This window comes from Pseudorca crassidens, chromosome 10, assembly GCF_039906515.1.
Source record: "Pseudorca crassidens isolate mPseCra1 chromosome 10, mPseCra1.hap1, whole genome shotgun sequence".
In the NCBI taxonomy this organism is placed as follows: Eukaryota; Metazoa; Chordata; class Mammalia; order Artiodactyla; family Delphinidae; genus Pseudorca; species Pseudorca crassidens.
In genome coordinates this window covers 79,926,555-79,947,974 of record NC_090305.1, presented here as the reverse complement: position 1 = coordinate 79,947,974, position 21,420 = coordinate 79,926,555, and the positions used below count along the sequence as shown (strand labels likewise).

The 21,420-nt window shown below is 42.7% G+C and overlaps 1 protein-coding gene across 6 annotated transcripts in view; it reads right to left on the bottom strand.

The window, feature by feature from the left end:
- PTPRG (protein tyrosine phosphatase receptor type G) overlaps nt 1-21,420 on the bottom strand; it is a 725,670-nt gene that overhangs the window by 140,607 nt on the left and 563,643 nt on the right. For all 6 annotated transcript variants that reach the window (XM_067755032.1, XM_067755034.1, XM_067755031.1 and 3 more), the window contains 2 exons: nt 12,437-12,594; nt 513-705 (listed from right to left, as the gene is read on the bottom strand). In XM_067755032.1, the coding sequence (XP_067611133.1) occupies nt 513-705; nt 12,437-12,594 (351 nt within the window). The remainder of the gene's footprint in view (nt 1-512; nt 706-12,436; nt 12,595-21,420) is intronic.

Genomic DNA, 21,420 nt, shown 5'->3' with positions numbered 1-21,420 from the left:
ACAGCAACAAAGACCCAATGCAGCCCAAAATAAAATAAATTAAAAAAAAAAAAAAAGAGGCCATGTGATGTCTGGCGCGGGTGGAGAGCTGGAGGGAGACTTCTTGGCTGGTATGGAAGTTAGTAAGAAAGCTGCAGATTGGGGTGTTGGGAGCAAGTCTGAGGTCCTGATGTTTGAGCTCAGAGACAAACACCTGATCACGACAGGGCAACAGTTAAAAGGTAAGACACCAAAAAGCTTTAAGACATCAACTAGTTAGGGTTGATGCTACAAAGTTAAATTACAGAGAGAAGGACTAATATGTTACTAGTCAAAAGGGCGATTCTGAAAGTATCTAACTGAAGTTATTCCCACAAATGCTTCTACTTATCATCCAGACAAGTCACTTTGAGCACAGAAACGTGCTTTTAACGGCATGTTCCAATTCTTGGCCGGTTCTGAACACCTTTTCATTTAAAGTAATTTATGATAAGGAATCTTCCTCTGGGCAAGGGCACTTAATCCAAAGGTACCTTTAGAGGCTTCTGTCCCCAGTGGGTTTTCTAAGAAGTCTGTCATGTCGTGGTTCCAGGCATCACGGACGGCAGACTTGGACACCACCCTGTCGTTCAGGCCCTGCTGTGGCCGAAAGTTATTTCTCAGATACTCCACTGACTTGACGTGGTCTTGCTGCTCCGTGGTGAAGATGGAATAAAAAGCCTCGAGCTGAACAGAGAACCAGAGAAAAGGAGAAAAAAGAACATCGGTTAGAAAGCTATGGGGTCCAAAGCCAATAGGGGTGACAAGAACACAAGATGGCAGGAAGTGCCCGACAAAGCCGTGTGGGACAAACCCAGCAGGACACAGGCTTCCTGCTGGAATCACTGCCAATGGGCCTATCTGGCTGCGGTTTCTGTCCTGCCAACTAACCAGGAAAACACTTCACTTGAGGGTATATAGAACTTTCGCAGTTTGTGTCTCAGACAAGAGGCCCAGTCTTTCTGCAGCAGTCTTACCGCCCCTCCGGCCCCCAGCAAGATCTTCAGTATTACAGGAAGCAGCATAGAGTTATAGTGAAACTGGCAGCTTCTAGAGCCAGACTTCTTGCGTGGGAATTCTGACTCCATGGCTCAAGCACTCTGTGACGCTGAGAAAGTTGCTTAACTTCTCTGAGCCTCAATTCTTCCTCAATAAAACGGTGAGAATTACAGCAGCATCGACCCGATAGGGTTTGGGTCAGCATTAAATGAGACCATCCATGTACAGTGTTTAAAACAGTTCCTAAAGCGTAAGAACTCAGTAAATATTTGCGATTTAATTCTTACTAAGCATCTTCCTACACACTAGGGATCCAGTTCAGCAGTTGCTGTCACAAAGTTGCCAAACCCATGGTGTGCAGGTTAAACTGCCCAAGTTCAACATTTACCAGATGGGTCATTAGAGCCAAAGTATTCAAGCTTTCTGTAACTCAAGTTTCCTCATCTGTAAAACAGATACAATACTAGTACTGCCTATCTTAAGGTTGTTGAAAAGATTAAAATCTATGTGGCAGCCAGTAAGCCCTTAGTAAAGATTAGCTGCTATCATCATTGTTATTATCAGGAAACATTTCCCATAAGACTACTGTCCAAACTTTTATGGAAAAGCAAAGAAAAAAAAATCAGCACTCCAGGATCATATTTTTATTATCAAAAAGGATTCTTTGCAGCCTTCAACATTCTGCTTACTCGGGGGGGGGGGAAGGGTCATTCTATTAAGAGAGAGCAGAAGAGAGCAGGGGCCGAGTGACAGCGATTTGTTCTCAATGGATCACGAAGTTATTCTTGTCACCAAAGAAATGGAGTGTAACGTAAAATGCCCAACCACCAAAAATACCAACTCCTTGAGCTGGGGGAAGAAAATGAAATAAAGAAGAGAGAAACTGAACTTTTTCTGGCCCATCTGGCTCCTTGAATGCCAAATCAGAAGGCTTTCTGCAGGAGAGAATTACGAGGTGGGATGGTGTTAGAAAAACACTTCCCAAGCAGGCGAGGAGTGGCTGCCCTAAACTTCTGGGATCAGGAGGTGGCTAACGTCAACCGATAAGATAACAAGAGAATTAAGACCTGGAGTTCTTGAAGCCTGGAACTAACCTCTGTGTTTCTCAAACAGCCTCAGAGAATGACACAGGGAATGACCTGCTTCCAGTCTGACATGCCCTCTCTTTGCATGAGAAGGCAATGAATTTACATAGCCAAGAAAAATCACTTAAGTATATGAATGCACTTATCATTCCACCTCCCCTCCAATTCTCCTGCACTTGGAAAGTGATAATACACCATGAAGCCTTTTCTGCTTTTTCATCAAGGTAATAGGAGCAGGGTCGTCTCTCAACCAGCCTTATTTCCCTATTATTCTAATTTTCTACAATTCATGTAACTTCCCTTCTAACAACTCACATCGTTGCTATTTAGAATTTGCCTTTCTTCCCATTCTTCCTTTTGATGTTCCCTGTTTATTTATAATGAAGGGAGAAAGGCAATAAAAGCAGAAAAACTAAGAAAACTGGGCTGTTTACTCTGTCCAAAGGTGACCCACTCAGATGAAAATAACTGGAGGTGCTGAAAGGAAAAATCAACTCAACCTAGCAAGGTGTACTCACTGGATAGGACTACCAAAATCAGAACTGAATGCCTCCAAAAATGAGAGAAGATTTCAATACTTCCTCAGAGAAAAGAACTTCTGAAAATTACATGAAAGGGATTAATAAAGACCCTCTGGAGACAGTCTAGGGAAAGACCAACCAAAATGATTAAAGGGATGGAGGGTAAATCCTGTGTGGAAAGGTTAAAGGAAGTGGAATTGTTTATTAGTGTGAAGAAAAGGCCAGTAAGGAGTAATTTGATTAAAGGCCCTTGTATGTGAAAGATGCTGACCAGCTCTTCTCTGTGTCCAAAGAAGGCCAAATAAGAGGAAACTGGTTAAAATTAAAGCCTTAGAGACATGAGTTGAATAGAGGGAGGAATTCCTTAACTTTCAGGGTGATTTTTTTAGAAAAATGGACTGGGCTGCCACACATAGCAAGTTAAGACCAGAAATTTTCTGGAAGAGACTAGCCATCTGTCCTGAAATACTTTCATCTCTGAGATGCCAGGAAAGGATGGCCTGGGAGACCCTCAGCAATGTGACTCGAAGGTTTGTTTATTCTCTCAAATACTTGCTTCTTTCACAGCTAGCATTTAGTTCTCCTAAAAAGTTTATTTCTGATCCTCAGGAAAGAATTAGTCATATAAATGTAAAAAGAGGTAGGTTCTGAATTTAACACAAAAATGCTTTCGCTTAAATTGCTCTTACAGCTTAATGACACACTATGGCTGAAAAGCTCATTCACATCCTTGTCATTAACTCAACTTGCCCAAAGATTTCAAAGGAAGTATGTGATGGTTCTGAGAGTGAACTGATGACCTGGGCGATATTACACTGTCCCCTGGATCATAGCTTCCGTTGACAGTCTCATAAAAGAGGAAAAAAGGAGGACAAGCTTAGTAGACTCATCAAACGTCCTTTGGTAGGTCAGCAGCGTTTACTAAAACTCTGTCATTCCTCTGAATTGAATGAAAATTGCCAGTGGCCTCTCCTGTTGGTAACTGGCATGCTTGGCCATTGAGTGGAAACTTCCATGATCCCCGGATTGGTAAGGGGAGCCTATATACTTTTCACTTTGGCAGGTGATCAGCAATCATCTGGGCCAGAGGTTGTCCCTTGGTCCTTACCCTTGCCTCGAGACCCAAACTCGCCAAAGGTGAACCTGGCCACCACCCAGACCTCCACTTGGCTGGATTCCATGGGATGCCATTTACAGAGCAGATGACAATAGGGAGGTGCCTCTGACAGCAGTGCCACATGGCAGCCCCGTGTAACGCTGGAGTCATAGAACAAACTTCAAAGCTGTGTCTCTCTGGCCTCTGACGGGGTCACACTTTTGGTGTGTAATCTCTTTGACTCTTCTAGATCTAGTTAATATCCACACAGTGAACCTTCAAAAATGTACATGAGATCACAGCACACACCTCTGTTTAATACCTTTCAACGGCCTCCCATTCTTACTGTGGAGTCCTAATGTTCTGACCTGTGCCTTACTCTCCAAATACAAAACACTTCCACTCACTACCTGGGTTACAAACGCTGTTTTTTAACTCTAATTGCTAAATCTGTGACCTCAAAGTATTTACTGTTTCTGTGGTTTTCTTACATGTATAATGGAGCTAACATCATTACCCACCTCACGTGGTTTTGGTTACTACTATTTTTTTTTTTTTTTTTTTTTTCGGTACGCAGGCCTCTCACTGTTGTGGCCTCTCCCGTTGCGGAGCACAGGCTCCGGAGGCGCACGCTCAGCGGCCATGGCTCATGGGCCCAGCCGCTCCGCAGCATGTGGGATCTTCCCGGACCGGGGCATGAACCCGTGTCCCCTGCATTGGCAGGCGGACTCTCAACCGCTGCGCCACCAGGGAAGCCCTGGTTACTACTATTGACTGAGCTACTACAGATCAAGTGTTTGGAATAATTCCTGATGCACCAAAGGTGCCCGATAAGTATTACCTTCATTACCGTCGTTATTGTTATTATCTTATGAGGAATGCGGTAACTATGCGTGCTAAGCTTACAACTATAAGAAGCTCTGCGGCTTCGCCTTCCTTTTCTTCTTTATAATATATATGCATATTTACAATGTACAGTATACATATATAATGTGTCTATGTATCTGTATAAGGCATATTGCACCTTCCAGTGTCTATTTATCAAACCCATTATGGGCCAGGTACAAGTACTTCATAAACATTGTTTTGGTTTCTAACTTGTTCTCAGCTCAAAATAATAACATTAAAGTAACATTGTTAATATTATTATAGCACTAACACTACCAGCTAATATTTACTGAGCATTGATTATGCACGAGGCAAGGTGCCAAGAACGTTATATGCTTTCTCTTACTTAATCCTCATAGAAATCCGGTAACGCTGGTGGTATTATTCTTATTCTTATCGACGGATAAGCCTGGGTCCGTGTGACTCTGTTTTGCATGCTTTCAGTCACTTCACGCCACATGCGTAACAGGCCCTGAGTATTATTCACTGAGAGAGCAACACGGTAGCAGAAGAACTGAATCTGATGATAGAAGTCCCAAAACAATTCCTCTTAGCTGACCTCCAAAGTCCCTAGCATGCAGGACACCCACTACTGCCATTTCACTACTGGCGATATAAACTTGTTTGCATTTTTCCGCACTCTGGAAAGAAACAGCCTATGGCCCAACACAGGAAAAACTGGGAACCATTGACAAGATGGTAGGTGCGAGGAGAAAATGGAATCCACCTCCCCAAATCAGCACTTTTCTTCATCTTATTCTTTTCCAGGGGCAGGTAATAAACACACTTGGATTTATCTTTACCTTAATATAACTAATGAAGTCTTTATCATTTAGTGAAAATTAATGAAAGTTTTTATTTCTATAATATTTAATTGGCTTTTTAACTTTTGAAGTGAATATGTAAAACATTTCTTTCTTTTATCCCTGCTTGGGGAGCTGTAATTGCATTTTAACTGGTGCTGTTTCAAGAACAGTTTTAACCTTGAATTGCAAATGTGTTGGCTGGAAGTGTATATAAATCATTTCAACTTAGTTTTTATTGTAAAAATATTACAGAGAATAATTAGTTTTTAATCTGTCAGTTTGAATCAAAGAAAAGTTGAAATCTACTCATGCCGTTTGTGTGTAGCAAGAGCTCTGGTCCATAAGATGTGGGGAGGGGACCATCATGGCTGAAGGGGGCAATGAGAGAATATCAAAAGTAATATAATTACGAACCGTTAAAAGGCTGATGTGCACAATATTTGATAGGATGGATACAGAATGGCAATTAAACAAAACCAGAGTCCATTATATGAATAATAATAAACTCCAGGGTAAACATTACGGACTGTAACGTCACACCTAAGGTCATGGACATGAGTTTTGTCATACATTTGAGACGTGATGGGTCAGGCCTTGTTTGTGGTATCTCTTGAACACTTCCTGTGGTGCCAGGCACTAGTCTAAGCATTCTACACACATGCCGTCATTTAATCTCTATAATGACTCCATAAAGTAGGTATTGTTATCATTTCGATTTTACAGATGAAAGCTGAGACACAGAGTAGCAGAGTAGTTGAGTAATCTGCATGAAGAAGTAGCCAAGAATGGGAACAACTTGGCTCCATATGGAACAGTCTTAATTCAAAAGAGTTGCTCTACTCTTTATGACAGAGACAACAATGGTTAAAAAAAAGTCATGCACCTTAAAGATCTCACACAAAATATATTAGAATACATGAATTCAGCAAAGTACTAGCATACAAGATTAATATACAGAAATCTGTGGCATTTCTTTACACTAACAATGAAATACCAGAAAGAGAAAGAAAAAAGAATCTCTTTCAAAACTGCATCAAGGGCTTCCCTGGTGGTGCAGTGGTTGAGAGTCCGCCTGCCGATGCAGGGGACACGGGTTTGTGCCCCGGTCCGGGAAGATCCCACATGCCACGGAGCGGCTGGGCCCGTGGGCCATGGCCATTGAGCCTGTGCGTCCGGAACCTGTGCTACGCAACAGGAGAGGCCACAACGGTGAGAGGCCCACATACCGTAAAAAAAAAAAAAAAAAAAAAAAAAGCCTGCATCAAAATAACATAAAATACCTAGGAATAAACCTAACCAAGGAGGTGAAAGACCTATATGCTGAGAACTATAAGACACTGATAAAGGAAAGTGAAGATGATCCAAAGAAATGAAAAGATATCCCATGCTCTTCGACTGGAAGAAGTAATGTTGTTAAAATGGCCATATTACCCAAGCAATCTACAGACTTAATGTGATCCCTATCAAATTATCCATGACATTTTTCATAGAACTAGAACAAATAATCCTAAAATTTACATGGAACTACACAAGAACATGAATTGCCAAAGCAATCCTGAGGAAAAAGAGCAAAGCTGGAGGCATAACCCTCCCAGACCTCAGACAATACTACAAAGCTACAGTAATCACAACAGTGTGGTACTGGCACAAAAACAGATGTATGGATCAATGGAACAGAACAGAGAGACCAGAAATAAACCCACACGCCTATGGTCAATTAATCTACAACCAAGGCAGCAAAAATATACAATGGGGAAAAGACAGTCTCTTTTGCAAGTGGTGTTGGGAAAGCTGGTCAGCTGCATGTAAATCAATGAAGTTAAAACACACCCTCACACCATACACAAAAAATGGTTTAAAGGCCTAAATATAAGACATGACACCATAAAACTCCTGGAAGGTAAAACAGGCAAAGCATTTTCAGACATAAATTGGAGCAATGTTTTCTTAGATCAGTTTCCCAAGGCAAAAGCAATAAAAGCAAAAATAAACAAATGGAACCAAATCAAACTAAAAAGTTTTTGCACAGCAAAGGAAGCCATCAACAAAACAAAAAGACAACCTACGGAATGGTAGAAAATGTCTGCAGTTGATACACCTGACAACGGGTTAATTTCCAAAATATACAAAGAGCTCATACAACTCAATATCAAAAGAACAAGCAACCCAATCCAAAAATGGGCAGAAGACCTAAACAGACATTTCTCCAATGAAGACATACAGATAGCCAACAGGCACATGAAAAGATGCTCAACATCGCTAATTATTAGAGAAATGAAAATTAAAACCACAATGAGGTATCACCTCACACTGGTCAGAATGGCTATCATCAAAAAGTCTACAAATAACAAATGCTGGAGAGGGTGTGGAGAAAAGGGGACCCTTCTACACTGTTGGTGGGAACGTAAATCGGTGCAGCTGCTATGAAAAAGAGTACGGAGGTTCCTTAAAAAACTAAAAATAGAGTTACTATATGATCCAGCAATCCCAGTCCTGGGCATATATCTAGAAAAGACAAAAACTGTAATTTGAAAAGATACATGCACCCCAATGTTCAAAAAGTAGCACTATTTACAAGAGCCAAGACTTGGAAGCAAACCAAATGCCCATCAATAGACAACAGGTTTAAGAAGATGCACCACACACACACACACACACACACACACACACACACACACACACACTGAAATATTACTCAGCCGTAAAAAGGAATGAAATATTGCCATTTGCAACAACATGGAAGGACCTAGAGATTATCATACTAAGTGAAGTAAGTCAGATAGAAAAAGACAATTATTATACAATGTGACTTATATGTGGAATCTAAAAAATAATACAGATGAATATATATACAAAGCAGAAACAGACTCACAGATGTAGAAAACAAACTTATGGTTGCCAAAGAGGAAAGAGAGGTGGGGGAAGGATAAATTAGGAGCATGGCATTCACATATACAAACTACTATACATAAAATAGATAAGCAACAAGGATTTACTGTATAACACAGAGAACAATATTCAGTATCTTACAATAACCTACAATGGAAAATAATCTGGAAAAAAATATAACTGAATCACTTTGCTGTACACCAGAAACGAACACAATATTGTAAATCAACTATAAACTTCAATTTAAAAAGTCATGCAAATAAAGCAAGTAAACTAGCTTTTTTGACATTTATTTCCTTTTTGATAGCGCCTCCAAGAGGCACTTAAATAAAACTCACGCTAGGGAAAATCATAGGCAGTGTCATATTTAAAACTACGGAAGCCAACAGTCCTGGAAGGGAAGTCCAAGAGGCACTTAAATAAAACTCACGCTAGGGAAAATCATAGGCAGTGTCATATTTAAAACTACAGAAGCCAACAGTCCTGGAAAGGGAAGGGAAGGGACACTATCCTGGGATAGTGTCCAATGGCCAACGCGCTACCATCTGAGAGCCACTGTTCTAGAATAAAACACATCCAAGTACACCGGACTAAAAACGATCATGTTCCCTGACTGATCATGAATGCAAGGCAGGCAACCGTCTCAATGTGCTACTTGTGCTCCTTTGACCTCCTACAGCAGGACCGGGGGTGCCGCCATTTTGTTTGGGTGACAAAATCATGGCATGATTCTTGCCTGATATTTATGGTCAACGTTTTATTGGAGCCACACAAGCCATGCTGTCTGCTGACCAACCAAGCCAATGGCATGGTGTGATTCCATGAGCAACACCGTATTCAGATCTCGATCATCACAGAAGCCGGAGTCAGCGCTCACTAGCTGCGGGGCTGGTTTGAAAGCCCAAGGAGGCCCACAAAAGAGGGAAAATACGGAGCTGCTCATATTTACGCAGGAAGACTTTAAAGAAATCCACATCACACTGGTCAACAGTTCGCGCTCAGCACTGCATCTTAGGGTGAACCTGCTCTCCTTTTCACTGCTGACAGGTACCCACACTGTGTAAGAGAAGAGAAGAACCTTTGGAGAAAAAGAAGGACGAAGGACTAGGAATGTTTTCTTTCTCACAGAAGCAGACATGGAATTGTGTCTGCTTGGCTTCTCTGAATTGGCCGTTTTCCCTTCTGCAATGAACATTCTGTGCTAACTTCAGAGAGCATGTTGGCAGGGTCGGGGTGGGAAGGTCTGAACCAATAATACTTGGGTGGCTGATGCCTTTCTGTCTGAGGACTGACACAGCTGTGACCTCCACTCAGCTCACCAGCAAGGAACCGGTTTGGCCACATGAAAATGAGCTGTTTCCGTCCCTTTGGGAGACAGAAAAGGATACATGAAGCTGTGCCTGATACAAGTAAAGCATTATCTAAGGTGGTTTAGAGTAAAGAAACTGGGGAGCCACCATGGTTAATTTATTTCTTCACTATTTTCTTGAAACAATAGTACCTACAGAGAGGACATACTTTGGAAGTCGTGGAGAAAAACTCTTTCCATTATTTCCCTCTGAGTGTATGGGTGGCAGAGTAGAAGCATAAAAAGATGTTAACAAAGCACTTTCGACTATATCCAGTTCCCAAATGTCAAAACGCCTCTAACTGACAAATACTTGACAAGATATCCAAGCCTAAAAATCTGCCTTTTGTTTAGGCCACTAAACTGCAATAAAACCCAGTATGTGTTAAATGGTTCTCTTCCCTCCCCCAGCCCCAACTAAACAATTACCTCTCTATGCCTCCCCTTCACAGGGCCTCCTAAAAAAAAAAAAAAAAAAAAAAAAAGCCAAACTTGAATTTTTTAACCTCATTATCTCAAGCCTTTATAGCTTTGAGGAGAAAAGCATTCATCTTAATCGACAAAAAGGATCCCTTTTCAAAGTCCTGCCCCCGCCCCCTCCCCGAACCTTGAGGATATAAATATTTGGGCTGCAATTTTCTTTTATTTTAATAAAACAAGGCTGGCTTCACCATTAGGAAGCAAACTTGTTTCATATTTCTTTACCTCCTGAAGGCCAGCAGATCCTGTTCCGCAGCCACATTGCTAGTCCTTCTTTTTTCATCGCAATGGAATTAAAAGGAAAAACAGCTCAAGGTAAAATGTCTGCCGGCTGCAGGGAGGCCAAATGAATCAGTTTCCCCTGGTCCCACACTACCTACCTTTGTTGGTGGGCTCTCTCTCCTGCACAGAGCTCCTTCTAGACAACCTGCTCCACTTACCGCCCCCAGAGTGGCAACACCAATGTGTCAGGACGTGGCCAGCACCTCTGCTGATTTATTAAAAAATGGACAACTGACCCAAGGCCAGCCAGTGTGCTGTTGGCTGATGTCTATTCGGATCTATCTTCCTGAACGCTTGACTCCAGACCCAGACTACCGTCAGTTGGTAGCTGGCCCTTGAGTTGAAAGGTTAACTGGTACTAGAGTAACCATATTGGGCTCCAATCCCCTCCAAAGAAAACCACACTCAAACTGGGAGAGGGAAGGAACCAGAAGTTTGCAAGAGTACAGAATCGCAAAGCCGTGGTAGAAACTCCAAGAAGTGAGAGCGGCGCCTAAGAGGCAGAAAGTAAAGTTTGTGCCTCACTTACTAGTTGCAATCCTGGTCATGATGACTTCATCTCAGGATGACCCTACTATGGTTTCTTTCACATATTCCCCCTACTGAAGCTACTTTAAGAGGGTTTCTGTCTCTGACACCCCGAACAGCCCTGGCCAGGACATCATCCAATCCTATTTCCCCCACTCCCTTTTCTATATTCTCTGCCCTTGTTAGGAAACTCTTTGGTCTATTCCCCAAGCCAGCCAGGTTCATAATCTTGTTGCCTGTGTCCTCTTCAGTTATATTACTGACATTTACCACATAACTTCAAAACTTCCACTTTCCCTCTACATCAGCCTTACCCCTAACTGTCCAATGCTGGGGAGGCATTTCCACGGATGGCTCTGATAGGAATGTTCCATTTTTTAGACAGTCCGGATCAATGGCTCAAATCCACTTCCTTACAAATCCTACCCGTTGTTCTTGGCTCTGTTTTCTGAAATTATGGAGCAGAAATCTACTCTTCTTCTACCTCCGTGCAGGCTGCATTTTTGATGACTGACATATCCTATTTCCCCTTCCATCTATGATTCCTCGTGAGGTGATGTCAAAGCCCTTCATCCCCTGGTGGATCCTCTTCCTCTGACATTGCCCCTGACCTCATCCCCATTTCACCAAATTCTTACCCACAGTTACGTGCTCAGCCTAAACCCACCTCCCTATGACATCTGCCAGGCCACACTCAGAGAGAAGCAGCTCTATGTAGGGGTTGGCAGCATGGGTTTGGAATCAGACAAACCCGGGCTTGGTTTCTGGCTTCAATCTTCATTGACCATGAATCTTTGGGCATGTTACGCAATCTGTCCCTGCCACGATGTTCTTATGTGTCCCGTCTTTGTGCAACATACCCAATTCGCGATGTTGTTTTGCAACTAAGTCAATGAGATGTAAGATGCTTATCACACAGAAAGAGCTCAATCAATGGTATTTTTTCTTTCATTTCTTCAGGCATACAAATTTCTCTCTTCTGGACTTAGGGGAGGTTTAGCAGCTCCAAGCATGATCTTTGGGATCAGACACCATGGCTGGGTCATGGTTGTGTGACCTTGCGCAAGTCACTACACTTCTGCCGTCTCTCCTCTGGAACACAGGGATACAAATAGCACCTACCTCATGGGACTGTTGTTCATGAAGATTAAGTGAGTTAACACATATAAAGAGCTGAAAAGAGTTCCTGGCATACAGTCATCACAGAGGGTAGCTACTATCTCCTCAAGATCGAATACTTACAAGATACCTGATTTCATGCCTGCAGTTCTCCTCAGCTAGTTAATTTGTGGCTCAGCAACCAAGTTTTATATTTTACAATTCTTGGGTGCAAAAACATGTTTCTTGGAAAAAATGAAAAGAATCAATGAGAAGCAAAGGATGCCAAAAAAAAAAAAAAAAAAAAATCCTTACCCTGATATAGTCTAGCAATGTTAGATAGTTAAGTCAACTCAAAACAAGTAAAAACAGAAGCCCTTTGGGGGCCAAATAGCTACCTGATGATAAGAGATGGGGACAGGCGTCCGGAAGACTATCCACTCCACAATTTCACTACACGGTGGGGTAGTCAAAGAACCTGTGTACCGGTAATAGCTGCTCAGGGATGCAGGCAGGAGGTCCCGGAGGACGAAAGGATCCAGAAAGGTCTCCTTCTCTGTTTGGGGGAAGAGGGAAAAGAAAAGCACAGTGGTAAGTCGTTCTATGCTGCAGACACACAGTCAAAACCCTTGGCATGCGGGTGCCACATCACAAGTCTTGTGTTTATTTACATCCCGGGAAGCATTTGGTGGTGGGAGAGCCATGGAAAACAAAGCAGCATTTCCCGGGGTGTGTGTGTGCTCCGAGACATCCTACCGCACTGCATTTCATGAAAAATGGGTTCCAGGGTAAACAGCACTGGGCAACACTTCAGGCCCTCCCTCTTCCCCCAGGAAATAGACGAAACACTGGCAGAGTCAAGTCACTAAATGCTGCAGAAAAGAAAGAGACTTGGTTTTGTTTAATTTGCCCCTTTCCAATATATATGTTTTCATAATACGTTTTATTTAATCCTTCTTTTTTTTTTTTTTTTTGGCGGTGCCACATGGCATGTGGGATCTTAGTTCCCCCACCAGGGATCGAACCCACGCCCCCTGCATTGGAAGCATGAAGTCTTAACCACTGGACCACCAGAGAAGTCCCCATTATATTTTAAATATTATTTCAACACGTAATCAAAATGAAAATCATTAACGAGAGATTTTATATATTAATATCTATTCCGTACTAAGTCTTTTTTAACGTTGATTTTAATTTTTAAACATTTTTTATTGAAATATAGTTGATTTACAATGTTCTGTTAGTTTTAGGTGTACAGCAAAGTGATTCAGTTATACCCCAACTTGTTTCATCACAGACCCCTTCTCCGTCTAATCCTTATGAACTAATAATCAGGCAAACGAACTTTGGGACTCCCATGAGAGATTAAGTAGGAAAAGAAAACTGTAAGCCAATGGTAAAGTGCAATTCCAAAGCTGGTTACATTTCATTATGGTTTCACCCAAGGCTTATTCAGATCAAGGCACGGCCCTGAACTTGCAAAATGATGGCCCTGAAAATAGGCTTCTTTTTACAAAAGTGGAGTGGTCTTCCCTTAAGTAGAAGAAATGACATTTAAGCTGGGACCCAACAATGATATCTCACAATAACTCTACGAGGAAAACAAGTTAGAGAAGAGGTTAGTTCCTACATAGCAAAGCTGGGATATGAACCCTTGCACCTTGACACCAGAGCTTGCACAATTCTGACTCAGACTGAAGAAGCTAAAGTAAACTAGGTGAATATTGAACTGTGGGGGCAAAAGACGAAAAGAAGAGCATTTCAAGCTGTGAGAACAGTATGTGCAAAGGTCCTGAGGCACGAATCAGCAGTGCAACAGACTTTAGGCACTATACTATAACACTTTCAGTCAGACCCAGAAGATCATCCAGCTTCTTTCACAAATCAGAGAGGGTTTTAGTCTCTACCTGGGTCTTCAAACGTCTAGCCCTGCATTTAAGTCTGGAATGCCCACCTCATTCCTGTTGGGGATGTAATAAGGCTATTACGGTCCTGCTAATGGCTTGCCTTAGCTCCCCTATGGCCTCCTCCATGTGCCCCTGGACATTTCTCGGGGACCTCAAGGCTCCAGGTTACTTCATGGACACTCCTGTGACTTCCAGGAATATTATTCCCAGCCTCACGCCTCCTCCCTCCTTTTCCTTCGTACAGAACAAGCAGTATACGTATTTGGGCAAACGTGTATCCTTAGACGCAAAAGGTCTATGTAACTGGGGGTTAAGGCAAAAACCCAGCAGAAATCAACTATATCAGAATAATGGGGCTTCCCTGGTGGCGCAGTGGTTGAGAGTCCGCCTGCCGATGCAGGGGATACGGGTTTGTGCCCCGGTCTGGGAGGATCCCACATGCCGCGGAGCGGCTAGGCCCGTGAGCCACGGCCGCTGAGCCTGCGCGTCCGGAGCCTGTGCTCCGCAACGGCAGAGGCGACAACAGTGAGAGGCCCGCGTACCGCAAAAAAAAAAAAAGAAAGAAAGAAAGAAAAAAGAATAATGAAAATGGCCATTTCCTTTTGGTAGAGATTTGTTGAACAAAACTTAATATTTATTTAGCTTTTACTATATGTCAGGCACTCTTCTGAGAACTCATCTGTTGCAAACATTTAAACAGCACTTACTGTATGTGCCAGGTACTGTTCTAAGAGCTTTACAAAGATTGATTTATTTAATACTTAAAATAGTCCCATGAAGTATTACCATCCCCAATTTACAGAGCTGGAACGTACAACCATGTAGTTGACTTTGGAATTCAGGCTTTCATGATTCTTAAGCCATCACCACACCCTTTCACTTTACAACCCTATGGAGTAAGTACTTTTAATGCTCCAATTTTCCAGATGTGGAACTTAAGGCCCAGAGAGGGTAAATCACTAAGCCCAAGGTCACCAGTGAACAGTAAAGTGGCCGCAGTTATTCACAAGGCTCAGAAACCTTACCTGAGTCTCACAAAGGTTTTCAGTTCATTTTTTAAAGGGAAAAATTAAGTATTAATTAATACATGCACCATAGGGTTCTATAATCAGAATGACAAAAGCAGTTTCTACAGGACAAAAGGCTGGAAAGGAAAGACTCACCCCTCTGCCGCTGGCAAATCTGGGCTTTAATTTAACCTGGTTACCAGTAGCCTAAGGATGGGGGAAATCTCTGTAAGCGTGCCTGGCCGAGAGGAGGAACCGTTTTGGCCTTTGCTTGCTGCACTTCCTGGGCTGTGCAAATAGTCAACAAGAGGCCCCAGGCAACAGAAGGTGCACAGGCCCTGGCATCATGAACCACAAAATCGCCACCTTCATTTCTCCATCACGCGGCAGGTGAACCCGGCGTCACCCCGCAGCACACTAACCTGCTTTAGGATCAAGGGCTCCAGGTTGAAGGACCGGAAAACCTTTAGAGTCTTCCCCTCGGGGCCTGACCCAATATTAGGGTTGCAGTTAAGCATGCTGTATGCAGACAGGTAGTGACAGGACAACCCCTGTAAGCCCGAGGCACCAGAGCCCCCATCTAAAGCACCCACTCAAGGAAGAGGCTGTGGCTTTATAGAAAAAGATAAATGAGAAACACCTGCCCCACCGATCTGAAGTGGGTGGATTTCAAAAGGGAACACGTTTCAGCTGGAACAGGACCCGTAAGTGCTTGTATGGGCTCTTGAATTCAGCAAGGACTGATGGAAACTGCAGGTGTGACCACTGCTACAAATGCAGAATGGTTTCTCTGTCCTGGATCAACCCAAGGGCTTCAGATGCAGGTTCTGATTTAATTGCTTAGAAGGTGTAATCAGATCAGTGGCGGGGTGGGTAGAGCTGGTGAGGGGAACAGAAAAGGGAGGGGCTTCACTACTTGCTGATTCCACCACCATCACTGCCATTGGATCTCAGGATTCTGAGACCTGAAAGGGCCTTAGACCACCCTAGGTCAGTGGCTTCGGGAACCAAAGAACCCTTTCTTCAAACCAAATCTTACACAGGAGCCAGGCAACTCAAACAGCCAAAGTGCAGCCATCGGGGCTGAAGCTGAGCTGGGAACCCAGGGACACTTTGAAAACCACCAATTTAGTCCAATTCTTTTTTTTTTTTTTTGCGGTACGTGGGCCTCTCACTGTTGTGGCCTCTCCCGTTGCGGAGCACAGGCTCCGGACGCGCAGGTTCAGCGGCCATGGCTCACGGGCCCAGCCGCTCTGCGGCATGTGGGATCTTCCCGGACCGGGGCACGAACCCGTGTCCCCCGAATCGGCAGGCGGACTCTCAACCACTGCGTCACCAGGGAAGCCCTAGTCCAATTCTTTAATTTTACAGCTAGGGAAATGGGAGACCAGAGAGAAGTAATGGACCCAAGGTCAAAAACTTAGGGAGAAAACAGAGACTGGGATGGGATTCTTTCTTCAAAGACACCACTTAGGATCTGAAACAGTAAGCCTGGGAGCAGGAAATATCACGTAACGCTGAAGACCTCATCAACACCTCATTTCTCCATCCCTTACAGGGACTGGTGAAACGAGCAGATTCTCAGCCTGCTGGGTTCAAATCCCAACTCCTCCACCTGTGAGCTGTATGACCTTAGTTACTATACCTTCCTAGGCTGTTGCGAAGATTAAATAAATCAGCATAAGAAAGGGGTTCAGAAAGAGCCTGGAACAGAGTAAGCATCTCATCAATGATAGATATGATTCTCATTCTAATTCTTATTACTTGTTTTATTACCACTAGTAGTATTATTACTCTAAGCTACCAAGACCTAGCCATGTATATCTCACATAGCCATGCACTTCCTTGAATGGTCGTGCATGTGTGTTTTTTTTTTTAACTGCACTACTAATGCCTCAAAGGCACAGCATGTCTGACACAGTCTCCATCAATCTGAGCACTGCAGGTTAGTTTTCTTTGTCAAAGCTCTAGCATGACCTTCGGAATCAACAGATATTCAACAGCTGTGTGACCTTAGGGAAGAAAATCTTAACCTCTCTGAGCTACTTCCCTTACCTGTAAAATGGGAATACCAAGATTATTTACCCCTCAGGGATGCTGTGACAATTAATCAAGCTAATAAATGTGGGGGGCTTTAGCACAGTGCCTTGTGAGCCCTGATTTATTAAGGCAAGCACTTGGTCCATTGTGATCTCTGGTCCATTATAAGCCCTCACTTATCAAGGCAAGCACTGGGCTGAGAGCCAGCCAGCTTATTTTGTGTTTTAAGCCAGGGACTAGCAAATGTTTTCTGTAAAGTGCCAGGTAGGAAATATTTTAGGTTCTGCAGGGCCAAGAGGCAAAATCGAAGTTGTTACATAGGTACTTATATAAGAAACACACTTCTACAACCTTATTAACAATGTTCAAAACGCTAATAACTGAGGCCAATTTAAAAAGTATACATCTACTAATGAGAAGAAAGGAATTCTTTTGGGCAGGGGAAAGGAGGGAAGAACATTTCGCTTAATTAGGGTTCGCATGTGAAAACCATTCTTAGCTCAGGAGCCATACAAAAACAGTCAGTGGAATGGCTTTGGCCATCGGGCCATATTGTGCCCTCCTGGTTGCAAGCCAAGTATAGGAGGGTGGGGGGCAAGTGTTAGAAAGTCATCTTGAGAGCCACAGCAACAACTGGGGGTGGGGCATGCCACATGTGCAGGGGTCCCCATCACTAATGGTAATTTATTTTATGAACCTACGTTACAGAATGAACTCCTGAGCTGTTTTCTTTCTCCCTTGACTTTTCTAAGTTCAACTTGAACATTGATTTTTGCTGATCTTTCTAAAAATTCCATGTCCTGCTCAGTCCCATAGGAGTGCTCCACTGGCAAATGGGGTGCTCATAATATTTAATTGTTACAAGTAACTTTGGAAATGGTACCCCTGTGTTTCTGGCACTGCCCACAAAGTTCACAGAAGCCACAAGGCACTCAACTGGCTGGACCCAAGACTGGGTGTTCCTGAGTACCGCCACTGGGAGGAAGGAAGAAGGTACTTTTCAGCTAAAAACTTAAACTCTGCCACTAAGAAAATCTTAATAAATGTACATGTTATAAAGCGGAGGGACTGCTAGAGCCGGGTCCCTGGAGTTGAATCCTAACTGGTCTACTTAAAGCTCTGACCTAAGACAAGTTACTTAACCTCTCTGTCACTGTTTCCTCATCTGTAAAATGGGATTATAATAATGACCTCATCTGGAGGTTTATCGTATCAGGAGAGTATTACATGAATTAACAGTAGTTAAGGGCTTAGGAGAGTGTCTAGCATAGAATAAGCACAGATAAATACTTGTTAAATGAATCCTATTATAAAAGGGCAGTTGACTCCAAAGCCATCCAGATCAGAGCACTCTGCCTCCAACTTTTCTTCTAATTAGTAATTTGAATTCGAAACATTCCTATCCCAGACAGTTAACTAGTTGAGAAGAATATTTGAGATACTCTACTTATCCTACAATCCATTCCATTATACCATAATAAGCAAGTACTGTGCATTACTAGTTAAAAGAACTGAAAAGGAATGAATCTCATATTCCACTTTCAACTATCCCAGTGCTGTATGCAGACAATATTATATTTTAATAATTAATTGTTCATCAAAGAAAAAGATGAGAAACAGGGATGCGAAATTCGAAGTTATTCAAATTGCAAAAATTATGAATAATGTATGACTTTTATATTAAATACACACTATATTAAGTAGTCTACATTTCACCCAACTCTTTCATTTTCAAGCATTCTGAACGACAATATGAATAATCAGTTAGGGGAGGTTTATTTAGAAAAAGAAATACCTTATTTGAATGCAAACAGAGTATATCAGGAGATGATTAAATTTTTCTTATCAATTAGAAAATTCTGTATGAGGGCTTTAAAGTCATGGTCAGCCATTAAACCCAGAGCGGCCCAGTTATCCTTGCAGTTTCCTTTCAACATTAAATTATATCCGGCTCGATTTTGTTCAATTTCTTATTTCTGATAGCAGTGCTAGGAGGCAATCTTTAATTAAAGAAAATTTGAAAGATTCCAACATGCATAATTGGATTAAAAATGTGATCATTAAAACATTAGATGATAATCATCTGATTGACTGCATTTTTCAGTGTGTTAATAACCTAATATTTTCAATGCTTTGGTTATATAGGAAAAAAGAAAGCCTTTATAAAACATGATGATCAACAGAGATGAAAACTGTACAATAATCGAGAAATATAGAATTATACTGAAAATATTCACACACACCCAAATGAACAAAGTATTTCATTGGAAAGCATATGGACAGAATGTGATAGTCTCTAGGGGAAGAACACCAGTCCTATCCCCAAAACCAGGAATCAACCAATTTTAGGGAAGTATATAAAATGAACTAACAACAGAAAGCCCAAGTTTCAGTGTTTAGCCCAATGATTGGTTTCTTCAGGGTTTCCCAAAATTTTTATAAGGAAAAGTTATTAATTTTTCCTTAAAATCGCCTTCTGCTTCATATTGGGGAAGGTAGGGAGAGTGACAGTGTAAAAAAACTGGGGATTAGGTCATGCTAAATGGGAGAAGATTCATGACTGTGCTGCTCAAATTCAATGTGTATTCAAATCACCTGGGAAGCCTGTTAAACTCTAGATTCTGAGCCAGTAGGTTTGGGATGGGGACTGAGATTCTGCATTTTAAATAATGCTGATCACACCTGAGAAGCCAGTTTCTATGAGGACTGTGTCAGTGGGCTCCTCCCTGTTCTACAGCCTCATCCACTGCTACTTTCTGGCCCTTAGGTTGAGCCATACTGACCTCTTGGCTGGTCCATGATCACACTACCCCAGGGCCTTTGCACTGGCTCTTCACGCTGCCTGGAACATTTTTTTTCACTGCTCTATGCATGGCTGGTTGCAGACCAAATGCCTTTCAGCTGCTAACAACTTACTCATATTTGAATGACAAATTTCTCAATGAGGTTTCCCCTGACCACTGTTTTGAAAAGGTGTCAAAGGGCAGGCTCCTTGAGAGGGAAGCATTTGATTGAAAAACCTGAAGATGGAAGCAAGCCAGGTGGCTACCTGGGGAGAACATTCCAGGCACAGAGAAATGCCCCTGCAAAGGGATTCTGCCCGGTGTGTGGCTGGAGCGAAGTGGAGCAAAAGGGAAAGTGGAAGAAAAGTTCAAGTGCCCCAAATTTGACAGCTCTAGGAGGAAAACATCAGCTGCTGGTTAAGGATAATCTGGAATTTGGCTAAAAATTGTGAAGAGGCCAAAACACTAGACATAGAGTCAGCAGCTCTGGGTTAAGCCTGGACTAGGCACGATGGGCTGGGAGGGGCCACGGGTCTGACAAGCTGGTGAAAGAAGGGCCTGCCCAACAGCATCAGGAAGTGGGAGGTCGGGATGGAAAGCAAGAGCCTGAAGGCCAGAATCCAGGGACTTAAGGAGCTTGGCATCTAGAAGCCACCAGGGAGTAAGAGAGCATTACACTATAATTAAGATGGCGGAAGAGGGAGTCAAGGAACTAATTTTCTGACCTAAATATAAGAAATAAAACTTGCTCTATCTGATTGGATGTTGATTGTCATTCACATCATCTCTCTCATCAATAAGGAGGATGAAACGGCAAAGACAGGGCAATGAAGTGGGGCTGGACCGTTTTCAAGGTGTAGCTGTCTGCAAGACTTCATGGCAGATGATTTTAAGGAAAAAGCACCACACTGAAGTTACAACAAGGGGATCCTGGGGAAGTCACCCAAAAGAGTTTCAAAGGACGTTAGTTCTATTTCATTTACAAATAAGGAAAATGAAGTCCACAGAGGGAAAGTGACTGAACCAAGACCACACAGTGAGATGGGGAGGGAGTCTGGGTATCCCTTTCTACTACCCAGTTCTGTACCCCTGGGCCCTCAGTTCCTCACCTGCAGCTGACATAAACATGATCAGCTGAGGAAATCTCTCTGAAGACTGAAAAACTCATTTAGCTTTTTAAACATAAATCTAACCCTGACACTGCCCAGCTCAAAATCATCCAGTGGTTTCTCACTTCATTTAGAATAAAATCCAAACTCGTCACCACGGCCATGAGGCCCTCCATGATCTGCTAACTCTGCAACCCATCTTCTCTCTGCCCTCTCCCTTGTTGACCATCACCTTCCTTCTCACCTTTCTGTTCCCTCTGCCTACAATGCCTGCCCTACTCCCACCCCCACTCCATATGGGTGATTCCTTTCCATTCTTCAGATCTCAGTTCATCTCCTGACACCCAACCCTGAGCGCCCCATCTAAGGCTGTTCCCGCTGCTATTAACCATCTACATCACACCTGGTTTATTTCCTTCCCAGATGCATTCACTTATTTACTGTCTGTCTCCTCCAAGAGCTGGATAATTCCACAAGAGCAAAGCCTTTGCCTGTTTTGTTCACTCTGTACATCCAGCAACAAAAACACCGCCCAG